Here is a 23,450-nt window from a genome sequence, read left to right as displayed (position 1 = left end):
GGATCATGACCTGAGCCAAAGGCAGATGCTCAACCGCTTAGCCACCCAGGTGCCCCACCAACTGGTCTTTATTTAGAGAACCAGGGTTTATGTGTAGTGGAGAAACGCCACGTGGCGGTTGGAACTTAAGAGTCAGGACCCATTTGCTTTCTATTCTTAACTTTCTCTCTGGCCCTGGAGCCTCCCAGAGCCTCCCTGGGGTAAAAATAAGTGTTGTTCGGTAATCCTGAGCTGAAAGGTGGTACTTAAGTCAAAAGTACACCTGAACTCAGCTAATTTGCTCTAATCACCTATAGCAGCCAAAGATGGGGTACATCATTATGATGCAACATCATTATGATGCAACCACAACCACGCATTGCAGTACAAAGCCATCAAATTCTATTGTGATTTCTAAGAAAACCCTTCATCTCAGGCCCCCTATCAAACTGGATTGTGCATCAGAATCCCCCGGAGGGCTCGTTAAAGCACAGACTGCCTGGCCCCACCCGAGAGATTCTGATTTCAGCAGCCTGGAGAGATGCCTGAGAATCTACATTTCTAACAAGTTCCCAGTTGGCACAGCTGCTGCCAGAGCCACTCTCTGAGACCTGCTTCCTTGTTGGAAGCTTTTGTTTGTCAATGGAAAGTCCAGCTAAGGCAGTGATCTTCAACTGAGGTGATTTTGCCACACGGGGGGGACAAAAATCTGGAGATATTTGTGATTGCCCTAACTGGCATAGTAGGGCTGTGCTACTGGTGGGTGAAAGCCAGGGATGCTGGTCAACATCAGTGCATGAGACACCCCCCCACAAGAATTATTTGACCCAGAATATCAACAGTGCCCAGGCTGAGAAGCTCTGAATTATCGAAGAATGCATAAAGAAATTAGAAGATTATTATTATAAGGATTAAATATTATGCAGCCATTAGGGAGAATGTTCCTTAGAACTTTTTAAAATTTGGGCAACTGGGGCCCCTGGGTTGCTCAGCGGTTGAGTGTCTGCCTTTGGCTCAGGGCATGATCCTGGAGTTGCAGGATCAAGTCCCACATCGGGTTCCCCATGGGGAGCCTACTTCTCCCTCTGCCTGTGTCTCTGCCTCTCTCTGTGTTTCTCTCATGAATGAATAAATAAAATCTTAAAAAAATAAAATAAAATTTGGGCAACTGATTATGATATGTGGGGGGAGATAAAAGGAGTACAACTCAACGTATCAGTGGTTTTGTTCATTTTCTTCATACCATATTGCTTCCTAGAATTTTCTCATTTATGTGTTTAGTTATATATCATCTGTGTCCATTTACTAGGACAGAAGCTCCTGGTGTACTTTAGCAAAGGGTTGGGATACATGACTGGGGAAACCCCATGTCATGTAAGTAAAATCAGCGATGTGCTGGTAGGCTGTTAATAACTGACTCCCTGAAAAGAAAATCTCCCATTTGTCGCATTTGCTGATTTTCAGGGTGTAAACATGCCCACTGTGGCTACCTCATGATGTTACCGGGGGACGAGCTGGATAGATGGATACAACTGGATTGCTAAACCCTGAGGAGCCAGCTCTAGCAAAACACTGGAAATAATTATATGAATATAAAAGACTGGAAGGAAAAATGCCAAAGGGCTAATGGTAGTGCCCTGTGATCATGCATATATAAAAAACCAAGAAGCTCCAGCTTGATAGGAAATGAATTTGAGGGGATGGCTCCTGGGCTGGGGTTATGTCCTTTGAGGAGGAATAAATAGAATAACCCAGCCATTAATATGACTCAGCTCCCAGTTTCTGGTCTCCACCCAAATTCTAAATTTATGATTGAGAGAATCAGTTGACATAATCTTCTGTCAATTTTGGCCGGAGGTGGGGGTGGAGGGAGGATGCATATAAATATTCGGGGCGGGATCCCTGGATGGCGCGTGCCTTTGGCCCGGGGCGCGATCCTGGAGACCCGGGATCGAGTCCTGCATCGGGCTCTCGGTGCAGGGGGCCTGCTTCTCCCTCTGCCTGTGTGTCTGCCTCTCTCTCTCTCTCTCTGTGTGACTATCATAAATTAAAAAAAAAAAAATTCGGGGCATGGGAGGGGCCCTACATGGGTACAGGTGAAATTTGGGTGTAGTAGAAAATCATGGGGTCGGGGAGACTCTGCTATGAACTGGCTGGTCAGGGAGGGCTGCTCAGAGGAGGTGACAAGTTACCGGATAGAGACTGGGACTGTGTCATGAGAACAGCCAGTGAGGACCTTCCCACTTATCATGCAGCAAGTGCCTCCAGAGCCCCGGCACCGCTGGGAGCTTGTTAGAAACTCACCCACTCGAGGCCCACGCCAGCTGCACACAACCATACTCTGCAGTGGGACGAGATCGCCCAGGGAGCTGCATGAGAATCTGGGAGCTGCGGATTGAATTTGAGAGGCTGACTTCCTGTTTCAGGATGCTGGCTGTGGCTGGACTGCGTAGACATCTGGCCCCAGAGAGAAGCTGGTTCTCTCCTGACACCCCTGTGGCCAACCTGACCTTTGTTTCTGTCTTCAGAGCTGTGCTGTTTTGAAACAGATTTTAGGAGGGGCGCCTGGGTGGCTCAGTGGTTGAGCATCTGCCTTGGGCTCAGGGTGTGATCCCGAGGTCCCTGCGGGGAGCCTGCCTCTCTGTGTCTCTCATGAATGAATAAATAAAATCTTAAAACAAACAAACAGATTTTAGGGAAAACTAAGGAATCACCTAGCACACAGAAGCTGGAGGCCTGAGAAACAGTCCATCACAAGGCTCCTTTCATGGTGACATCGTCACCGAGCCAAAGCATGCCTCCAGCCCAAGCCCCGGGCACCACCTGCCAAGCTGTGGCAAGTCGGGCAGGCCATGGGCAGTGTTTCTGAAAATGCATTTAATTGCCTATGATTCACTCTTCAGATAGAAGTCAGAAGGACAGATTATTCTTAACCTGACTACTATGTTATAATTGGCAGCAATTTGCAGCTACAGTTTTAGGCTGAGGATTGGCCTTGCATGGAATATGCTGTTGTTATGGGGAAACGTTTCATAAAAAGTGGGGAAGAGCAAAGAGAAAGCCCAAACAGCAACCTCAGATTGCCCCCAACTACAGAATGCTGCCTTTATGCAGCATGGGGCAGATTACCATGAGTTTTACCTGCTGTAACGAGTAATGAATTGTGTTTTGCTGTTGGTGTGGAGACTTAGCTACAGCAGCTTATGTAAACTAGAAAGTTTTTCCGCCACTTACAAAAAAAAAAAAGTTTAGAGGTAGTCTGAGGACATCCACAAATGCATCAGACTTCCTCCTTTTTGTTCCACCATTCACCTCATGTGGCTTCCTTCCTTAAGGTTACCTCATGGCCATAGATGGCTGCTGCAGCCCTGACCATCTTGTCCAAGTTCCAGGGCCCAGGAAGGAGGAAGTAGCAAGAGCAAGAGACCAAGCTAAGTCACTTCCTTCTAAATAGCTTTCCTGGAAGCCCCACCCAATGACTTCCTCTTATTATTTCATCATCCTCCCTCCTTGCAAAGAGGGCTGGGAAATGTAGTCCTCGAGCTGGGCACACTGCCCACTGGAATACAATTTAGGCTCTGTTAGCAAAAATCAACTGTGGAATGCATATTGGGAAGGGCGCTAGCCAGCTCTGTTTATATTCTCCAATTCTGTGCTCAATTTTGAGAGACCCTTTGGAGAATCCACCATTTCCCCCACGAGGCCTGTGATTCTGTGGCACTTTTTCTGTGTCACAGACAACACAGTAGCAGTATTTTCTACTGCTTTTTAAGACAGGGGGAATTTGCCTTGCCCAAGGTAAGTGGCATTTTTTTTTAAAGATTTTATTCATTTATTCATGAAAGACACACACACAGAGAGAGAGAGAGAGGCAGAGACACAGGCAGAGGGAGAAGCAGGCTCCATGCGGGGATCCTGACATGGGACTTGATCCTGGGCCTCCAGGATCACGCCCTGGGCCAAAGGCAGCGCTAAACTGCTGAGCCAACCGGGCTGCCCACGTAAACTGCATTTTTATAGCAAGGCAGGGAGAATGTAGAAGTCTTCCAATTTTTGTGAAAAATCTCCTTCTTCAAAATGTAACTTTGTTTTCTGTGTTTCTGTTGAAAACAAGAGTTTTGGGAGAAACATGTCCCTTCTATTCACTGAGGGAGGTGAGTTGCGACCAGATTTGATCATGAGCTTGTCCATCCTGCCCCAGGAAAGGTAGGAATGGGGATCAGAGCACATCTCTTCCACTCTCAGTTCTCCACCTCCCAGAACAGCAGATGGTTGTTTTCTATGCATGCGGATTATGAGATGGGAGTGGAGTGGGTCCACCGCCAGGAAGCCACACCGCCTTCGGAGTCTTCGGAGGGAGACAGGGACAGTCAAAGAAAGCATCTCACCCTCAGCGGGGAGCTGAACGCAGCATTGGGGGCAAACTTATATGTCAACATTGGTCTCAAACTTGAACAGGTATCATATATTAAAACACACAAAAACATCACTCTTGAATAATTCCTTTTTTTTTTTTTTTTAATTTTGTGTATTTATTCATGAGAGACACACAGACAGAGGCAGAGGTAAGCAGAGGGAGAAGCAGGCTCCATGCAGGGAGCCTGATGCCGAACTCGATCCCAGGACCCCAGGATCGGGCCCTGAGCTGAAGGCAGATGCTCAACCACTGAGCCACCCAGGGGTCAAATGTTAATTCCTTTTTTCTTTTTTTAAAGATTGCTCTTGTATAAATGTATATGTTGTTAAGCGTCAAATAAAAGATGTTTGATTTTATCTTGTTATTTTTATTGGCCTTTTGTGCTCACAGTGTTGTCTTTTCTCATGGCTTTTGACTCTTACCATTGAGTTTAACTTTGACTTTTCCTGGCAACAATTAATCTACGGGGCTCATTTGTACTGCCTACTGTGATGAATGCCTGCATTCTATATCATGAGAAGCTGTTGGTATCACGCACTCTCTCAACATTTCTGTGCGGTAGTCCAGTAGGGGAGGGAAAAAATGGGCTGCCATTTCAGTTTTAATTCATTTATTGTTAATAAATAGTTTTGGGAGTGTGGAAAGCCTTCCTAGGCCTGATGCAAAACTCAGAAGCTATGAAGTCAAAGATTTAATCATTTAAAAAATTTCCAAGGCAAGGAAATGGGAAAAGGATAGACAAAATAAAAAACCGATGACAGAGGCACCTGGGTGGCTCAGTAGTTGAGTGTCTGCCTTCAGCCCAGGGCCTGATCCCGGAGTCCTGGGATCGAGTCCCGCATTGGGCTCCCTGCATGGAGCCTGCCTCTCCTTCTGCCTGTATCTCTGCCTCTCTCTCTGTGTCTCTCATGAATAAATAAATAAAACCTTAAAACAAAAAAACAACCAATGACAACCTGGGAAACTGGACCGATCAAAGTATAACCCTAAGGAGATACCTTTTTTTTTTCTCATTTGATCAGCAAAGTGCAAAGGGTTTTTTTTTTTTTTTTAAATACTATTAACAAAACTATGGAAAAAGAGCACCCTCATGTACTTCTTGTCAGAAGGGCATTTTCTAAGTCTTATATAAGATTTTTAATTATTAATACCTTTGACTGAAAAATACTATTTCTAAGGGTACAGATTTGCATATGCACACATGTACATACATGCAAGGATGTTCAGTGCAGCACATTTATATGGGGAGGTTCATTACAGCGTTATTTATAATCACCAAGGACTGGTTACACCCTAAATTTCTATCAACAGGGCATCTATTAAATACTTAATCAGTGCAATGAAATATTTTACAGTATTTTTTTTAAAGATTTTATTTAGGGATCCCTGGGTGGCTCAGCGGTTTAGCGCCTGCCTTTGGCCCAGGGCATGATCCTGGAGTCCTGGGATTGAGTCCCACATCGGGCTCCCTGCATGGAGCCTGCTTCTCTCTCTGCTTCTCTCTCTCTCTCTCTCTCTCTCATGAATAAATAAATAAAATATTTAAAAGAAAAAAAATAAAAGATTTTATTTATTTATTCATGAGAGACACACACACAGAAAGAGAGAGGCAGAGACACAGGCAGAGGGAGAAGCAGGCTCCATGTAGGGAGCCTGACTTGGGATTCGATCCCGGGACTCCAGGACTAAGCCCTGGGCTGAAGGCAGGAGCTACACCGCTGAGCCACCCAGGTGTCCCTATTTCACAGTATTTTAAAATAATTTATGAACTGACATGGAACAATGTTCAAATTATGTTAAGGGAAAAAGTTTGTGATAGTACTCTAAGATGATCATCTTATTATCCCTTAAAGGTAGACATACATGTATGTAGTGAAACATACTCACAAACGTGTAGACAACATTTCCAAAGGCTACAAGTTATTTCTTTTTTTTTTTTTTAAGATTTTATTTATTTATTCATGAGAGACACAGAGAGAGAGAGAGACAGAGACACAGGCAGGGGGAGAAGCAGGCTCCCTGCGGGGACCCCGATATGGGACTTGATCCTGAGACTCGTGTATCACACCCTGGGCTGAAGGCAGGCACTCAACCTCTGAGCCACCCGGGTGTCCCCAAGTTATTTCTTGAGTATAGAATTGAGGAGGATCTGGGATGAAGTAGGTGACATGACTTTCACTCTTTACTGTGCAATTGGACTTTTTCAGTTGAAACACAGAGTCGTTTCATAGTACTAATAATAACAGGACCAGTGAATACAGAATACAGTGCTTTTACCAGGTGATTCTTCATCATGGGATGTGTATGAAAGAAATAATTGAAGATGGGCAAAGACAAATATACAAAGATACTGAGTACATGTACTACATGTTGTAGTTCTAGAACGCTGCAGTCAAATGCTCTTTCGTGGTGAACAGATAAATACTTTACGACGAACCTACCCCATGGGGTGTTATGTGACTGCTAATAAGGAGAAAAGAATGGGGCACCTGGGTGGCTCAGTGGTTGAGCCTCTGCCTTCAGCCCAGGGCCTGATCCTGGAGACCCAGGAGAGAGACTCATTTCAGACCTTGGCAGGTCAGGTTAAAAATGAAAGTACAGAGGCCCCTGGCTGGCTCAGTTGGTGGAGCACACGACTCCTGATCTCAAGGTCATGAGTTCCAGACCTACATTGGGTATGGAGCCTCCTTAAAATAAAAAAAAAATAAAATAAAATAAAAAATAAAAGGGAAGAAGAAAGTATACATTAACCCACATTTTCTTGAGTCTTCAAACGCTATTACTTTAAATGGATTGAAGTGAAGTTTCCAGAGCTTTGCTGAGAGACGTCATATGCCCTTTGGTTTGTCCAGACCTCCCCATTCCAAGGTTGGAGGCTAACCTAGGAGCACTTTCTCAGGCCCCTAGGGTGCTAGTCTTTATTGAATAATTTTGTGGACTGATATGGCACTCAGCCCTTTTCTCATTTAGTCTCATTTAATCCTGAAAGCAAACCTGAGGACTTTCTATTACTAACTTCATTTATGATGCTCAAAGAGTCTCAGTAAATTTGCCCAAGGTCACTCAGATAGGAAGCGCTTATAAAATTTACAAAGCCAAGCTAGGTGGTACTATCTCACCAACAGTAAGAAAGAAAACGTGGTTCACATCAAGCCAGATTAGGGGTGCCTGGGTGGCTCAGTGGTTGAGCGTCAGCCTTTGGCTCAGGGTGTGATCCCTGGGTCCTGAGATTGAGTCCCCACATCATGCTCCCTGCAGAGAGCCTACTTCTCCCTCTGCCTGTGTCTCTGCCTCTCTCTCTCTCTGTGTCTCATGAATAAATAAATAAAATCCTTAAAAATAAACACCAGAAATTAAAAAAAAAAAAAGTCAAGCTGGATTATTCCTGGTTCTTTAAGCCTTTTTCCACCTCTTAGCTCTGAATCCACATGTCCTTCTGCTTGGAGGGGCCTCTGCCTTCCAGGAGTCTTGTCTGTGCACCATGGCCTAGCAAAAATGCTTCCTACCTCAGGAAGCCCTCCATGATTCCTTCCACTGGGAAGTACCCTTTCATACTCCTTATGATTCTTACTTTCTGCCCTCATGGCATTTAGGCACATGCTGCTTTTCACAGTGGCCCCTGATAAACCTCATTCCACAGCTCCTGCAGGTTGAGCACCCACCAGGTATTGATGCGTAATAACGTGTCTTAGGTTTTATAAAGGGCAGTTTAGAATGAAAGTGACCAGTAGCTTGGTGTCCAGTCATTTCTCTGTGTGTGTGTGTGTTTCTTATGGTGGGGGAGAGATGGGGAGAGCGAGGGAGGGAGGAGAGAGACTCATTTCAGACCTTGGCAGGTCTCAGAAAAATCTCTATGCACATACATTCAGATTAAACCTCCTTTAAAAAAGTTTTTTTTTATTTACCTATTTGAGAGAGAAAGAACGAGAGAGCGAGCTGTAGAGGGAGAGGGAGAAGCAGGTTCCCCGCAGATCAGGGACCCAGACCCAGGGCTGGATCCCTGGACTCCCGCATCATGCTTAACCACCTCTTAGCTCTGAATCCACATGTCCTTCTGCTTGGAGGGGCCTCTCCCTTCCAGGACTCTTGTCTGTGCACCATGGCCTAGCTAGGCCACCCCACCCGGGTGCCTCCCCCCCGCCCTTTTTGCCATAAAAATAACAGATTTTCAGATGTTTTTCTATTGCAGTCATTATTGGAAAAAAAATTCTTTTCATAAATAGAATCAGCAGGTGATGCTTTTGCAGCGCTCGTACAAAACTGCAAACTCCCAGGCTGTGTGCCTGATACCGGATGGACAAAGTGCACTGTCTGCTGCTCCCCTCTGGTTGCCCGAAGAACTTGGGGTTCCCCCATCACCCCTCCTTTTGCCTGGCATGTCCTTTCGGCGGTGGCCTCCAACCAACCGCCTGTCTTCCTAAACCCTACGTGTGCATCTTTTGAAGAAGATTGCCAAGATCCTGCCCTCGGAGAAGTTTCTTTTCGGTGACAAGGGACCCGTAAGTAAACATGCCGACAGGGAGTCATTTCAGGTGGTGACACGGGGATGCTTAGAGATACAAGCAGGCAACACAAGTGCGGAGGGCTCGGCTTTAACAAAGCCGGCGTGACGACGACTGTGCGCTTGCAGGACACCTGAGCAGAGCCGGAGAACGGAAGGGGAGGAAGATTCCGGTGAGAGAGAGCGACAGCCGTGAGTGCAAAGGCCCTGAGGCCGAGAAGGGGTCGGTGTCGGCGCAGGGAAGGAGGCGGCCCCGCCCCGCCCCGCGGGGGGCAGCGCCTCGTCCTGCACCGGGGCCGGCCGTGCTGGGTCACCGCCCGCGGGCGTGGCCGCCTCCCCGGGGCCCCGAGCCGCCGCGGGCGGGCTAGCGGGAGGCGGGGGCCGGCGCGGGAGGCAGGCGGCAGCACGTGGCTCCGGGGAGCGCTCCCGGGACGCCCATCCGGGAGAGCGGGCATTGCCTCCGGCCTCGGCGCCCCGAGGGGTGCGGCAGGCGGACTGGCGCCCCCGACGCCGGGTCGCGGCCCCCAGGCCCGGGAAGCGCCCGAAAAGCCCCTGCGGGGCGCGGTCTCCGGTCCCCGGTCCAGGTCACGTGGCCCCCGACTCGGGGCCCCGCGGTGGGGGCGGCATGCGAGTGCGCATGCGTCCCGCTCGTCCCCCGCCCCTCCCCCCTGCCCGCGTCGGCTCGGACGCAACCACCGTCAGCCCCGCCTCCTCTTCCATCCTTCCTGACACACACTCCGTCCCCCCGCCCATTGGTTACGTCAGGCAGACAGGCCGGCGGGCCAATCGCGGCGCGGCGTCGCGAGACCGGCACGCGGAACCGGTGTCATCGGACCAATGAGGGCCCTCGGAGCGGGCGCGCCCCAATCGGGCGGGGGAGCCGCGGCCGGTGGGCGGTGCTTCCCCAGTCAGCATGTGGGCGGGGGAGGGCGGGGACCAGCAGCCGCAGAGGCGTCGACGGCGGCGGCGACGACGACGCTCCTCAGTCTCCGGGGTGGGCTCGGCGGCGCAGGCCGGGCTGCGCGGCGGGTCGGCGGGCAGCGGCGGCGGCCCGAGCGGGGGCCGCGGCGCCATGGGCGGGCGGTAGACGGGCTCGGGGCGGCGGCGACCTTCGGCGGGGCCCGGGGGCGGGGAGGCCCGGGGCGGGGGCCGTCCCGGACAGCGCGGGGCCGCGGGGCGGGGCTCGCAGGCCGTCGGGGTGCAGGAGGCCCGGGCCGCCGCGAGGAGCCGCCGCTGGGCCCCGCCGCCGGGCCGCTCGACGACGACGCTCCCGCGGGCGCCCCGCCTGAGGAGGACGCGGCGGCGGCGGCGGCGAGGCCGCGGGAGGCCGCGGAGGATGGAGGAGCGGAAGGAGGAGGGCGAGGCCGAGATCCAGGAGCACGGGCCGGAGCACTGGTTCTCCAAGTGGGAGCGGCAGTGCCTGGCCGAGGCCGAGCAGGACGAGCAGCTGCCCCCCGAGCTGCAGGAGGAGGCGGCGGCCGCCGCGCAGCCCGAGCACAAGCAGCAGAAGCTGTGGCACCTCTTCCAGAACTCGGCCACCGCCGTGGCCCAGCTCTACAAAGGTGAGGCCCGCCGCCGCCATCTTGCCGCCGCCCCGCCGCCCCGCCGCGCCGCCGCGCCGCCGCGCCGCCGCCGCCGCCGCCCCGGGGCCAGCCGGCCGGCGGGGACCCCGAGCGCGGCCGCCCCTGCCGCCGGGCAGCCGCCGCGCCGCCCGCCCCGCCGCCGCCGCCGCCGCCGCCCCGGCGCCCCCTCCCCACAAGATGGCGGCCGGGGGGCGGGGCGGCGGCGCTGGCCGGGCGGCGGGGGGCGCCCCCTCGGTGGGGCCGCTCTCGGGGTGCGCCCGCGGCTGCGGCGCGGCAGCCGGCGCCCCCGGGCCGGGAGGGCAGGGGAGGGGCCTCCGCTCACAAAATGGCGAAGGGAGGCTGCGGGGCCGGCCCATTGTGCCCGGAGCCGGCCTCGGGGCGGGGACTGACAGGGGGCGCCTCCCTCGGCGGCGGCGGCGGCGGCGGGCGGGCCCGGGGCTGCTCCTCCGGGAGCGACCCCCTTCCCGCCGCCCCTCCCCCCCCCACAGACTGAGGGATCCCGAAGCCCGGGGACAAAATGGCGAAACCTAATATGGCCGTTCCGGAGTCCCTGACGCGAGTAACATCTCCGTCTCTCTGTCTCTCTGTGTGTGTCTTTTGTGTTTCTCGTGTGTGTGTGTGTGTGTGTGTGTGTCTGGCCTCCCCCCGCTCTTTCAGACCGAGTGTGTCAGCAGCCAGGACTTTCTCTCTGGGTCCCCTTCCAAAACGCGGCCACCGCCGTCACCAACCTCTACAAAGGTAAAGATCACCTTGCGGCGGCGGCGGGGAAGGGCGGCCGCGCCAGGGCCTGGGCCCCGCGTGCTCAGGGTGGTTGTCCCCCCGCGCGGGCCTGCGCAGCCCTGGCGGTGCGCGGTGCGCGGTGCGCGGTGCCCGCAGGACCGTGCTGCTGGGCCGCCAGGTGCCTGCTGCTCAGCCGTGGGGGAGGGGCGGGGGGGCGTTGGACCCGGTTCCCGCCTCCCGCGGGCACGTTTGGCACGGGCGGGGGGTGGTGGTGGGGGCTCCTGAAGGCGCTGCCCTGCGTGGGACCGGGCGCTCCGCCCCCAATGTCGGCAGTGCGGAGGTTGGGAAGCCCTGAGCTGAGGGGAGGAGAGGGAGAGTGGGGGCCCCCAGGGAGCAGAGGACTTGACGTGCCACCCTCCAGCCTCCGGAGGAGAGGCGCGAGCCAGGCAGCTCAGACCCAGGCGCTAGCGTAGCGCCTAAGGGTGTCGGAAACTTAGCTGCTGGGAATAGTCCGTGCGCACGTTGACATACTGCTCTTCCCCAGCAGCTTCAAATATTTGCTTTCAGAACTACCGCATATCTGACCGCGTATCGTTGGCAGGAAACGTGTGATCAGAGTTTGCGTTGGTAGATTTGTGTTCTGTGGTAGTGTTTTTCTGGATCCCCTCCCTTCCCCATGACCTGAAGATCTGTAAGTAAACGCACGTTGACTGCGTGCTCTGTCAGAATCCACGGCTTTAGATTTGGGGTCTCTGTGATTTTGAAGATTTTTCAGGATTTGGATTTGATGTTCTTTGGGGCAAGGTTTCTATGGAGAAAGGATTTTAATTTGACTCTTAATCTTAGTAAAAATGTAATTAAACACTTTTAGAGGTGGAGAAAGCTGCGCATAGCAGTAATGGACTTTGTGCGTTTCGGAATTAATCAAAACGGGTTGAAACACGGGCTGGGGAAGCAACTTGGTTCTCAGATTCTTTCTTTTGCATAAGAACGTGCAAATGATGGCGGCATTTTATAGGGAAAGTATCCCTTATTGTGAGATGTCCTGGGTAGAATTTGCAGTTTTTTGGGACAGTAATTTGAAAACGTTCGCTGAAGCCAGTGAATAGAATGTTGATTTTAGAGAAGGAGGAACTCAGTCTAGGCCTGCGAGAAAAGGGAAACACAGATGGTGCCCCAGTGGTCAACTCTGATTTTATGTAGCCGAGTTCCTCAAATTTTGACTCAAGCAAATTTTAACATCTGTCACTGTTTGAGGGTCTTCAGCATTATTTGGAATGGCTCTTGGTTTTAGCCATAGAATTTTGAAATAGTACTTAAAACATGTTTTAAAGACGATTTCTTGGGAGTATAATTTGGATACTGTGTAATCACCCTTGTAACAATCATAACTTGAATTTGACAAATGTGTACTGTACTGTAAAGGCAGAGCATCTACCTCCAGCTCAACCCAAGCTCCTGGCACCACTGGTCTGGTTGCCATATGTACGGCTTCCCATTTCCATAAGGTCATGAATAGAGCCTTACGGCACAACCTTTTGTCCCTGGCTTCATCCGCTTCCCATGTTTTAGAGATTGATCCGTGGAGTTCATGCTGTGCGTGTTGATGAGCAGTTCAGTGTCCATTCTATTCTGGCCCTCTCCCCCACCCCAGTCTTTTTTTTTTTTTTTTTTCCTCATCTGAGTAGCTTTCTGTTGTGTGTGGGGGGGTGCTAAATTTGTTTGTTGCAGTTGCTTTTTGCTTGAAGGGGATGGGGATGGCACCATTTTTGGTGTCTTCTGTATGCCTCTCTTTCATTAAGGCCGTACAGAAATATGAATGTGGTTCAGATTTTCTGTTGGTTTTTGGTGCTGCTATGTAGTGTTATAATGTTTCTTGACTAAAGCAGACAGTTTTGTGTAGCGCTGCGTATAAGAAGATGGGTTCAGAAACTGAACTCGCAAAAAATCCCAAATTGGATTGCTTGATTTGAAATTGCTTTTTATAATTCACTTTCTTTGCTCAGAAAATTTAATGAGAGGGAACATTCATTTTTTTAAAAAATGAAAAATCACACGCTGTTCTTGTTACTGCAGGTGTGCTAGAGTGTCAGAACTGGCTTTATCTTATACCCTGTTTTTGTAAAAGTAAATAGTATCCTTTTTTAATACCTGGCAGGAAAGGTAAATTGTGGTTTGTGGAATTTGGTAGCGTAGCAACATACTCTTACCTGATTGAAGGAGAGGAGATAATGCTCTGCAGATCCTCACATTCCTCTTTTTTGGGGTGAAGCCTTTGGAGAACAGAACTACAGCTGTAGGAATAATTAGATACCTTAAATAGAACCAGTACAATTAGTTAGAGTGCTACTGTCACTAGTGTGTGTAGCATTAAGTAGCGGTAAATCTAAACGATTTTTCGTAGCTCCGGTTAAATATTTAGATGTAATTTATAAGGGGGGAGATTGGGAGAGATCTCTTGAGGTGGGCAGTGCTTCTGTATCTTGTCTGATTAAACACTTACCTGGTAAGCTAAAAATGGCTTATTTTGCAGGCTGGGAAGAGGTTGGCACTTTTATCAGGTTCTTGATGACTCTTAATAGGCACACATGGGAAGTTCAGAATGGAGGTAAAAAAAAAAAGCCTGGCTGATGGCCCCTTTTGATTGCTCATGGGCTTTTGAGAAATCAAATACTCGCATGGTTTGGCTGGAAGGATTCAGAGGAGAGTGAGTTGTCCTCTCAGTGTGGACAGAATTCAGCAAAATGGAGTGTGTGTGGTTCCTTCTACTCCCTGTTGTAGGGCCAGACTTTGGTATGCTCTTTTGGAAAGGGGAGGAAAAAGTCTTGGTTGCTGGTTCTTGTTTCTCCCTTGATTGGGTGGTGTGGTGTGTGTGTGTGTGTGTGTGTGTGTGTGTGTGTGTGTGTTTAGTTTTCAGTTTATGTTCTATTCCTGGCCTGGTATATTTTTTGATACGTGCAGTTGAAGAGAGGGTGAGAAGTTACTAGCCCTGGATTCATGCTTACCTGGGAAATACTTGGTCACACAGTGGTTTGCTTCTTAAAGCCCCCTCCTTGCATTTTCCTCGGGTGCCAGTTGTAATTGCTGTGTCCTGACTCCTTAGGAAATTATTCTCCTTATTTAATGCTAACTTTTTTCTTCTTGGGGTTCCTTGTTCAGAACAGAGGTTGGACTGGTGGTTGTCTTCTGGCATAAGGTTATCCTAGGAAGCCCAGTGGTCAGCCTGAGCTGGGTGGTGGTGCCGCCTTAGCTCTTTAGCAGTGTCCTTAAGCCAGCACTTGAGCGGACCCCGCAGGTCACTTCTCAGCACTTCCCTAATGGTTCTTTCAGGTTTCTTATTTTTTTTTTTTTCTGGTTTGACTTTTGTTTTATGCTAAGTTCCATTTCTTTGCCTCCTCTTTGTTATTTATTTATCTAATAAATTTTATTTATTCATGAGAGAGACCCAGAGAGAGGCAGAGACACAGGCTGGGGGAGAAGCAGGCTCCCTGCAGGGAGCCTGATGTGGGACTGGATCCCGGGACTCTTCCCGGGACTCTCAGGATCACGCCCTGAGCCAAAGGCAGACGCTCAACCACTGAGCCACCCAGCTGTCCCCATCTTTGCCTCCATTTTAAATTACTAATATTTGTGAACATGTCTTTGTTTTTATTTAATTTTTTTGAATAGCTCTACATTCAATGTGGGATTTGAACTGTGGGATTTGAACTCCTGACCCTGAGATCAAGAATCACAAGCTTTGCCAACTGAACCAGCCAGACACCCCTGTGTCTACTGTTAAAATCTGCATTTGAAACCTCCGTTTCAGGCTGAGTACTACCACGTGTATTGAGGGCTTTCTCTTGAGATTTGTGTGAAGAATGTTTCCGGGTCTCTTTGCGAGCATTACGTGCCCAGGGATCATCTGTACTCTGGCAGTGCTTGAAGAAGGCCAGCATTGTTAGAATGGCATCTCCTCCTAGGTTGTATGAGTTCTCTGGTTTTGGTCTGTCGTGACTGAGCTGTGGGTGGTTGTGGAGGCCTATAATGGAGCATGATACTGCACCACGGTGCTCCTTCATTCTCTCTGACAGGACTGGGGAGAAGTTACCCCACCTTAGAGAGCAAGGTCTGAGTTGAGTGCTGGGTCTGGTGAATAGTCCAAGGGCTTACCTTGCTGTGGTTGAAGTTGTTTTCCAGGTGTTTCTGGCCATGGGCAGTCCCTAAGATAAAGGGAAGCAATCCTAGATTATGTTTTGTCTTCGCATTGTTTCTTGTGTTGAAACAGGCTTTGTAGTGTGGTGCTTTCCTTCTTCGTGCTTCCCTAAGAGGGCTAACTTTAAATAGAGTTGACAGGTGAGAAAGATGGTATGATGCCCTTTCAGTCCTTATTTCTGGGATCTCTTGATGCCAGTTCCCTTCATGACCTGCTGTCTCACTTCATTGTGGCCATCTCAGACCTGTATGTAAAGTGAAACTGAGCAGGATATACTGAAAATTCGTGGGCCCTATGGGGAGTGAGAGACATAGAAATGAATGTTCAGAAAAGGTGTGTTCCACTTGAGACAAATAGTGGAATTTCATCGCCTTAAAATCTGATTTTCTGCAGCGGGTTTGTGACTCCTGTAAAAAAAACATTACTGAGCTTTGAGACTTTGTTCTAAACACCTTAGTATGGATTACAATTAGAAACCCTGGGTCTTAAGTTGTATTCTTTAATTTGTACCATAAGGAGCAGTGGCCTCTGTCATTCACAGCATCGTTTATAGATTGTGAATTCTTATGGAAGACAATCGTTTTCTTCTGTATAACTTTTCTGTAAAGGATGTTTTGATGGCAGGTAAGTCAGACAGGCCTCAGTGATTTGAACACGGACTGGTTCCTGTCTAACTTAAAGGTCGAGGATAGGATTGACTGAATTCAGTGGTTCAAACTGTCCTCCTCTATAGCTCTCCGTGCTGTGTGCGCACACATGCACGTGCATGTATGAGCTTTGCTTTGGGATTTGTTTCAGTACGTTGGCAACTTGCGTCTTAGGGTCACTTGCTGACACTTCGAAGAGCCTGGTTGCTGCTCTTCCAGGAACTACCAGCAAATGACTTCCATAGTCTCTTGGCCAGAATTGGGTCACATGCCTACTCAGAACAGGTATCATAGCCACTGTTTGGGGCTATGCAGATAAGATTAACTAAACCACACGTTCCACCCTTTTGAGTGAATGTGGAGGAAGCTCACCCCAGAGCTATCCAAACAAACTTGGTGTACGTTTAGGAGAGGGAGGGTGAGGATTGGATGCCAAGCATATTGGGTTGCTACAGTTCTTCCCTGGCTCTTGTCCTTTGTTGTGTGTGCTAGGTGAAAATAAAGTAATTACCTAAGGAGCTAGAAGTTGGTGCCCATTTTCGGGTACTTGCTTTGTCGGGGAGTACTTGAGAGTACTTGAATCGTTTTCTGCAAATAGTTGGAAAGTGGTTTTATTTTGCCTACAATTCAGATCTTTGTTTTTAATGGAACATTGTTAATACTTCTCCGCATAGACTGGATGACTAGTTAGTGCAGATTGAATTTCTAAGTTCAAGTATTTTGTAGTTGTTGGTATTATTCTTTGGAGATGCTGCTTTGATCTAGCAATGTGCTCTTACAATTTATAGGTCCTGTAAGGAGGATGGGAGATGGTTTCTCATTTGTTTGGGAAGAACTGTGTTGTAGAAGGAACTGTCACTTAACCTAACTTCGGGCAAGGCCCTTTGAGCCTCAGTTCTAGTTCCTTGTTTAAGAAGTTGGGATGTCTGCTCTGGACTCACATAAGGTCTGTGAGTATCAAAAAGCTGTAAACAGCGAAATTGGATTAATCTCGTCTTGTGTATCATGTAAGAAAGCTCTGTATTTGGTCTTCATCTCAGAAATCAGGTGATTCTGTGCCTGTCTGTTGTCCCTTGTCAGTGGTGAGAGGATTAGACTTCTAAAAATCTGGAATTCCATTCCAGCTGCTTATATAAAAACAGTTTTTTAAAAACATAGGAAACGTGGGATATCTACTCTAACTTGTCTGCATCAGTTTCTTTCTTGAATAAGGAAATGAATGTGTTGTATTTAAAGGTTAGATTGACATTTTGATGCCCTTGAGGTTTGCCTAACCTTCGAGCTTATGGCCCAGTGGCTTTGGCTTCAGTATAAAATAGTGGCTTTGGCTTCAGTAAAATAGTTTTGGACGTTAAGACTGTCCCCACAGTTTCTGTGCTTTGCTTTTCTAGAATTTGGATGTGTCTTTGTCAAGGTTCAGATTGTTTTCACAGCAGTCTTTGGCTGAGAGCCTTCAGAAAGCCATCATTGTGCATGTTTATTGTGCTGCTGCTCACTAAATCAGCCTGTGATTACACTAAAATTTAGCCTTATCATGCCTGAGATTCTCCAATAAGTATTCACATCTCTCCTGTTTAGTTCAGAGTATGATAGGAGGATTTTATTTCCAACCAAGTAACTTATTTTCTTAAAAAGATTTTATTTATTCATTTTTGATAGATACGGGTAGAGAGAGACAGAGGCAGAGACACAGGGGAGAAGCAGGCTCCCAGCAAGGAGCCCGATGTGGATCCCTCCCTGGATCCCTCCCGGGACCCCAGGATCACGCCCTGAGCCAAAGGCAGATGCTCAACCACTGAGCCACCCAGGCGTCCCCCAAGTAACTGTTTAAAGTCCTAAACATACAAGGACTTTATTTGAAATCCTTTAGTGTCAACATAAGATTTTCTGTTTAGGGAAATAACTGAGATTGGATTAATCTGGGTGGTAAGGTAATTGGGTTTGGCTTTCAGGATATGCTGTTAATGGTATAAAACCAAATTACGCTCAGGCAGTGCAATAGCAGCAGGTACCTGAATATGTTAAATGTCGTATCTGCTTTTCTCTTCCTGTACCTTCTAATCTGTAAAAGTCGGTGTTTGTGGAATGCCTGATATTTAGTTTGTTCTTGGTTGATTCTGATGTTGAGACTTGCTCAGAATTTGAGGTGAAATGATTGGTCAGTTATGTGAAAGAGAGTTTTTTTTAGTTGCGTCAGGTCACAACTTACTTAGGTAAGTCTTTCATCTAAGCCAGTGAATATTGCATTTTCCAACTTTGTTCAAATCTGTGATTGAAGCATCGCCCTCCCTTGGGGCACTTGGCTGGCTTCAGTCAGTAGAGCCTATGACTCTTGATTTCAAGGTCATGAGGTCAAGCCCCACCTTGGGGCGTGGAGCCTGCTTTAAAAAGAAAGCCTCAGGGACGCGCCTGGGTGGCTCAGCATTGGTTGTCTGCCTACCTTTGGCCCAGGGCATGATCCTGGAGTCCCGGGAGGGATCCTGCATGGAGCCTGCTCCTCCCTCTGCCTGTCTTTCTGTCTCTCATGAATGAATAAATAAAATCTTAAAAAAAAAAAGCCTCAGGCCCTCGCACATCTGATTTTTGGGACTGTGTCCTCCAGTCAAAACAAACCAAAATGTACCAACTTTCTTCCCTGGGTTGTCAGTTTTTTAATAATCACCTCAGGTGGTCCCCTCTCTTTGGCTCTGGAGATTTTTGTATTTTTAAAGATTCTAATTATTTGACAGAGAGGGGGCACAAATGGTGGAGTGGCAGGTCCTGGGATCATGAACTGAGCTGAAGGCAGACACTTAACTGACTGAGCCACCGAGTTGCCACTGGCTCTTAAGTTTTGTATCTGGTTGAGGGAGAAGATTTTGCTGTCAGGTTTCCCAGGTGTGCATTTACATGTTTGCTTCATCCTGCTTTGCACTGTGCTAGCCAGCGTCAGACTTGTTTCTTGTTTCTTGTTCCTTTTATGCTTCCAGCATTTCCCTTCTGTACTTTTAGTTCTGGGCCTTACTTCCATTTGGTTCTTGAAAAATAGTTACCATGGTCATTCTGTTTGAAACCCATGTCTCCACTTATGTGAGTTTGAATGGAACAGTTCTTTTAGGTAGAGCAGGTTTGTAGAAACCTGGTTGCTTCGAGGTTCACACTTCACATTTCTTTCTGTGGTGCTAGGCTTTCTGTGGGATAGCCTTAGGTTTTGCTCAGTTTTGGTTTCTCTTAAAATGCTTCCAGCTCTTTCAGAATCCCTCTTCTAGATACAGCTTTTACCAAGGTCATATTAAAAGTTTATCTACTTCAGGTTGGCGTTCTCTAAGTCTTTAAGAGACTGGAAAGATTTATATTCATACATGTTATCTACCTTTTTTTTTTTTTTTTTTTTTTTTTTTAAATTTTATCCATTTTATGATAGGCACACAGTGAGAGAGAGAGAAGCAGAGACATAGGCAGAGGGAGAAGCAGGCTCCATGCACCGGGAGCCCGACGTGGGATTCGATCCCGGGTCTCCAGGATCGCGCCCCGGGCCAGAGGCAGGCGCCAAACCGCTGCGCCACCCAGGGATCCCTGTTATCTACCTTTTTAAAAAAATATTTGAGAAAGTGAGAAGAGGAGCACAAATGGGGGGTGGGGAGAGGGAGAGGACGAAGCCGACTCCCCACTGAGCACAGACTCTTGAGATTCATGACCTGAGCTAAGGCAGCAGTGGACTTCACCAGTTGAGCCACCTAGGGTGCCCCAGTGTTACTTATATTTAAAATGGAATTCACAAAGAAAAAAAAAATGGAGTTCACACTTGCTTTGTTTATGGTGAAATGTGAAATCAGAAGCCTTATCACATTGTAACGTGGCCATTGTTCTAGTAATAAGACACTAGAGAAATTACTTCATTCCCAAGCTGCTTTTTATATCTTTCAAAAAAGAATAATCTGCTTCTCAAAGTTGTGATGGAGTGGACTATTTTTAAGAGTGCTCCTCTGGATAACTTCCATTTTTTTGGCTTGGAACATTTTTTAGCAGTAAGGACTGATCATCTAAGGAATAGGCTTTGTGATAAATAAAGTTCTACTCTTGTCCTCTTGCAGTCTTATTGAATAATGCACCTTCGTGCAGCTCAGGGGTCTCTATTGGATTGTTGTTTTCTTTCTGGAACACAGTTCTTTATTGGTTATTGCTGTCCCTTCAGAGTCTCTTGATGGAGTTTTTTTTTACTTTTTTTTTTTTTTTTTTAAGATTTTACTTATTCATCAGAGAGAGAGAGAGGCAGAGACACAGATGGAGGGAGAAGCAGGCTCCATGCAGGCAGCCTGATGTGGGACTCCATCCCGGGTCTCCAGGATCATGCCCTGGCCTGAAGGTAGCGCTAAACCACTGAGCCACCCAGGCTGCCCAGATTTTTAAAAAAATTTATTTATTGTATTCATGAGAGACAGGCAGAGACGTAGGCAGAGGGAGAAGCAGGCTCCCCATGGAGAGCCTGACTCTCATGGAGAGCCATGGACTCCTCTGGATCCAGAAACCCCGGGATCACGCCCTGAGCCACCCAGGCATCCCTGATTTAGATGTTTTAGGCAAGGAATTAAGAAATCATGGCCAAGAAAAGAAGTAGAATGATTCTTTGCACTACCAAAGAATTCTTGTTCTTATAAAAGGCCCAGAGATAAAGGAACCGTCTTCTTTAATGTCATTAAAGGTATACTTGTGAGTTTCTGCAAGCCTGGCAATTAAACTAAAAGTAGATGGCAGTGGACTTGAATTTCCCAGTAGGTCAGGGGTCATTTATTGAAAACTTGGGTTCAGTATACATGGGTAGTATTTTTTTTACAGGGAGACTGGGAGGCCAGTCTGAGATTTTTGAGGCAAGGTCTTTTTGGGAATTGAATTATGGGAAACTGTTGGGAACTAGAAGCAGAAAGAGTATACCTAAGGAAGTGAATGAAGCCTTTTCTATTTGTACTGTGCTCTTTGGTTTGGTGTTGAAGTAGTCAATTAATTTTTCCTCCTGATTTCTAAAATGTTTGCTTCTGCCTTCATTGTGTTCCCACATCTTGGTGCTGAACCTTTTGGGAGGAGCGCATCCCGAAAATGCACGTGGCAAATGCACGTGGCCTGAGTGATCAATCTGTAATGTTTAGTCATCTGTTGAAATATGTTCCTACTTAGAATTAATTGTAAAAATTATCTTTTGTGAAGGTGATAGAGCTCAGTGGTTAAGAAATACTGACTCTGGAGCAAAATACCAGCTCTTGTATGTATTCTGTGACCTTGCTTGAGTTGCTCAGTGCTTAGTTCCTATTTCCTCATTGCATTGGGGGACCCCAGTACCATTTTCAAGGTCTTCTTTTTATTTACATAAGCAATCTCTATGCCCATTGTGGGGCTCTAACTCATGACCCCAAAATCAAGAGATGCATTTCTGCCACTGAGCAAGCCAGGTGCTCCTCAAAGTGTTCCTAACTACTGTTTGTGGAGTGTAGTACTAATACACATTTAATAATTTACCCATCATTAGTATTACTAAACAGGCTGGCTTAATTAGATTATGTTTAGCAAGATTTTTATTTTTTTATTTTACTTATTTTTTTTGTTTAGCAAGATTTTTAAGGGATAATTAGCATTTTAAAAATGGTAACTTGGCTAACAAAGTAGTCCTGCTTTCTATTCAAAATTACTGTTTTTGTAAGGCATCCAGCTGGCTCATTCAGAAGAGCATGTGGCTCTTGCTCTTGGGATCGTGAGTTCAAGCCCCACCTTGGGTGTAGAGATTATTTAAATAAACCTAAAAAATAATTAAATTATAATTTAAGAATGAGGCAGACGCTTTAAGACTATGTGATGTGTTAACTCTGAATTTAGGCCATTAAGACTAAATGCCATGTATAACATTTCAAATACGGATGAGGTACAGAACCCTATACATTTTGGTTAACTTGTAAAATGATTTTCTTTTAGAAGAGAATGCAGGGTGGCTCCACTGATCATCATGTATCTTTTTTCTTCTCTTTTTCTAACAGAAAGCGTGGATACTCATCAGCGAAGTTTTGATATTGGAATTCAGATTGGCTATCAGCGACGCAATAAGGATGTGTTGGCTTGGGTTAAAAAGCGCAGAAGAACTATTCGTAGAGAAGATTTGATCAGCTTCCTGTGTGGAAAAGTTCCTCCACCACGAAACTCTAGAGCTCCCCCAAGACTGACTGTAGTGTCCCCTAACCGAGCTACTTCAACGGAAACTAGCTCATCTGTAGAGACTGATTTGCAACCCTTCCGGGAAGCCATAGCTCTGCATGGTAAAGCCGTTTAAACATATTTCTTTGGAAAAATGGTTAAGAGTGTGCCTGTGGACCCATTTTCACATTTAGATTTAGGTCCAGATATATTGTCTGTGTTTTGTCTAATACAGTAACTACGTGCTCTAGAAATGTTTAAGTAGAATGTAAGCTAAGAATTTATGTGGGCGATTTTTGAATGTTAGCTAGCCCATCCTAAAAAATGTTTTTAGAAGGCTAGTTTGAGCTTATCGGTGTCACAATAACAGAATCTTTTGCAACATTGATTAGACCTTACTGCTTTATACTTACTATTGTACATGTTTTCTTGATATTTTGAGTCAAAGAGGAAGTTCTTATGTCTTAAGAATTCTGTTAGTTTCTGACTGCCCAGATAGCCTCGTCAGTGGCAGGCAGGTGAGGCACCATAGTTGTTGAGCAAGCGGTTCTTGTGGGAACTCCCATTGACACTCAGTTATTGAGTGTGCCTGTAAAGAATGAGAGTTGATGACCCAAGAGGGAATGGATAGATGTAAAGAATAAGCGACTTTTCTTTACGTCTGTTGTCCCTTAGGTCCTTGTTTTGATAGGACTGTCAGGACAGTCCATCACCATCTCCCAGGCCAGATCTGCCATAAGAAGGCCTTCTTGTTTAAGGGCTTTATGTATTATTGGAGAAGCCTTGGGCATGTGTAGTCAACAAGTCTGTTGTTCGTCCCTCTCTAATACAGATTTACAAGTAGAGGTGGGAGAGGTACTTACATGACATTTAATACTGCTGTAAAAATAACAACAAAGTAATGAGACTTAGTTGGAACTGAACAGAAAACATGGATGGTGCAGGTGACTAAGAGGAGAGAAGTAATTAGTTGGGTTAGGAGGCCTTGACGGAACATTCCTGGGCCATAGTATAGGGTCATCTAAACACTAAGTAATCTGGTATTAAAAAGATGGGATATATATGCACAGAGCTTCTATATCTTTGAAGCTTTAATGCTTGTACAGATTCTTGTTCTCTCTGGCAGACCTTGATTCTTTACCTAAAACCCTAATCAGAACATGGGGTTGGAAGAAGTGTTTTTTTCCTCCTGACAGTTTGATAAGTTAAAAATGCTAGCATTTATTGCAAGAAGTCCCTCCTATGTGTACTT

The 23,450-nt window shown here is 47.3% G+C and overlaps 1 protein-coding gene across 2 annotated transcripts in view; it reads left to right on the top strand.

Moving 5' to 3' along the window:
• Nucleotides 1-9,184: 9,184 nt before the first annotated feature.
• HAPSTR1 (HUWE1 associated protein modifying stress responses) overlaps nucleotides 9,185-23,450 on the top strand; it is a 28,148-nt gene continuing 13,882 nt past the window's right edge. The window contains exons 1-4 of one of the 2 annotated variants that reach the window (XM_072753879.1): nucleotides 9,185-9,909; nucleotides 10,387-10,459; nucleotides 11,138-11,218; nucleotides 22,045-22,320. In XM_072753879.1, coding sequence (XP_072609980.1) covers nucleotides 9,811-9,909; nucleotides 10,387-10,459; nucleotides 11,138-11,218; nucleotides 22,045-22,320 — 529 coding nt within the window. In that variant the 5' untranslated portion in view covers nucleotides 9,185-9,810. Of the gene's footprint in view, nucleotides 10,460-11,137; nucleotides 11,219-22,044; nucleotides 22,321-23,450 lie in introns of both variants that reach the window. The other variant, XM_072753878.1, reaches the window with a different exon arrangement.

Source organism: Vulpes vulpes, chromosome 3, assembly GCF_048418805.1.
Source record: "Vulpes vulpes isolate BD-2025 chromosome 3, VulVul3, whole genome shotgun sequence".
Taxonomy (NCBI): Eukaryota; Metazoa; Chordata; class Mammalia; order Carnivora; family Canidae; genus Vulpes; species Vulpes vulpes.
This window is presented reverse-complemented; position numbering and strand designations above follow the sequence as displayed.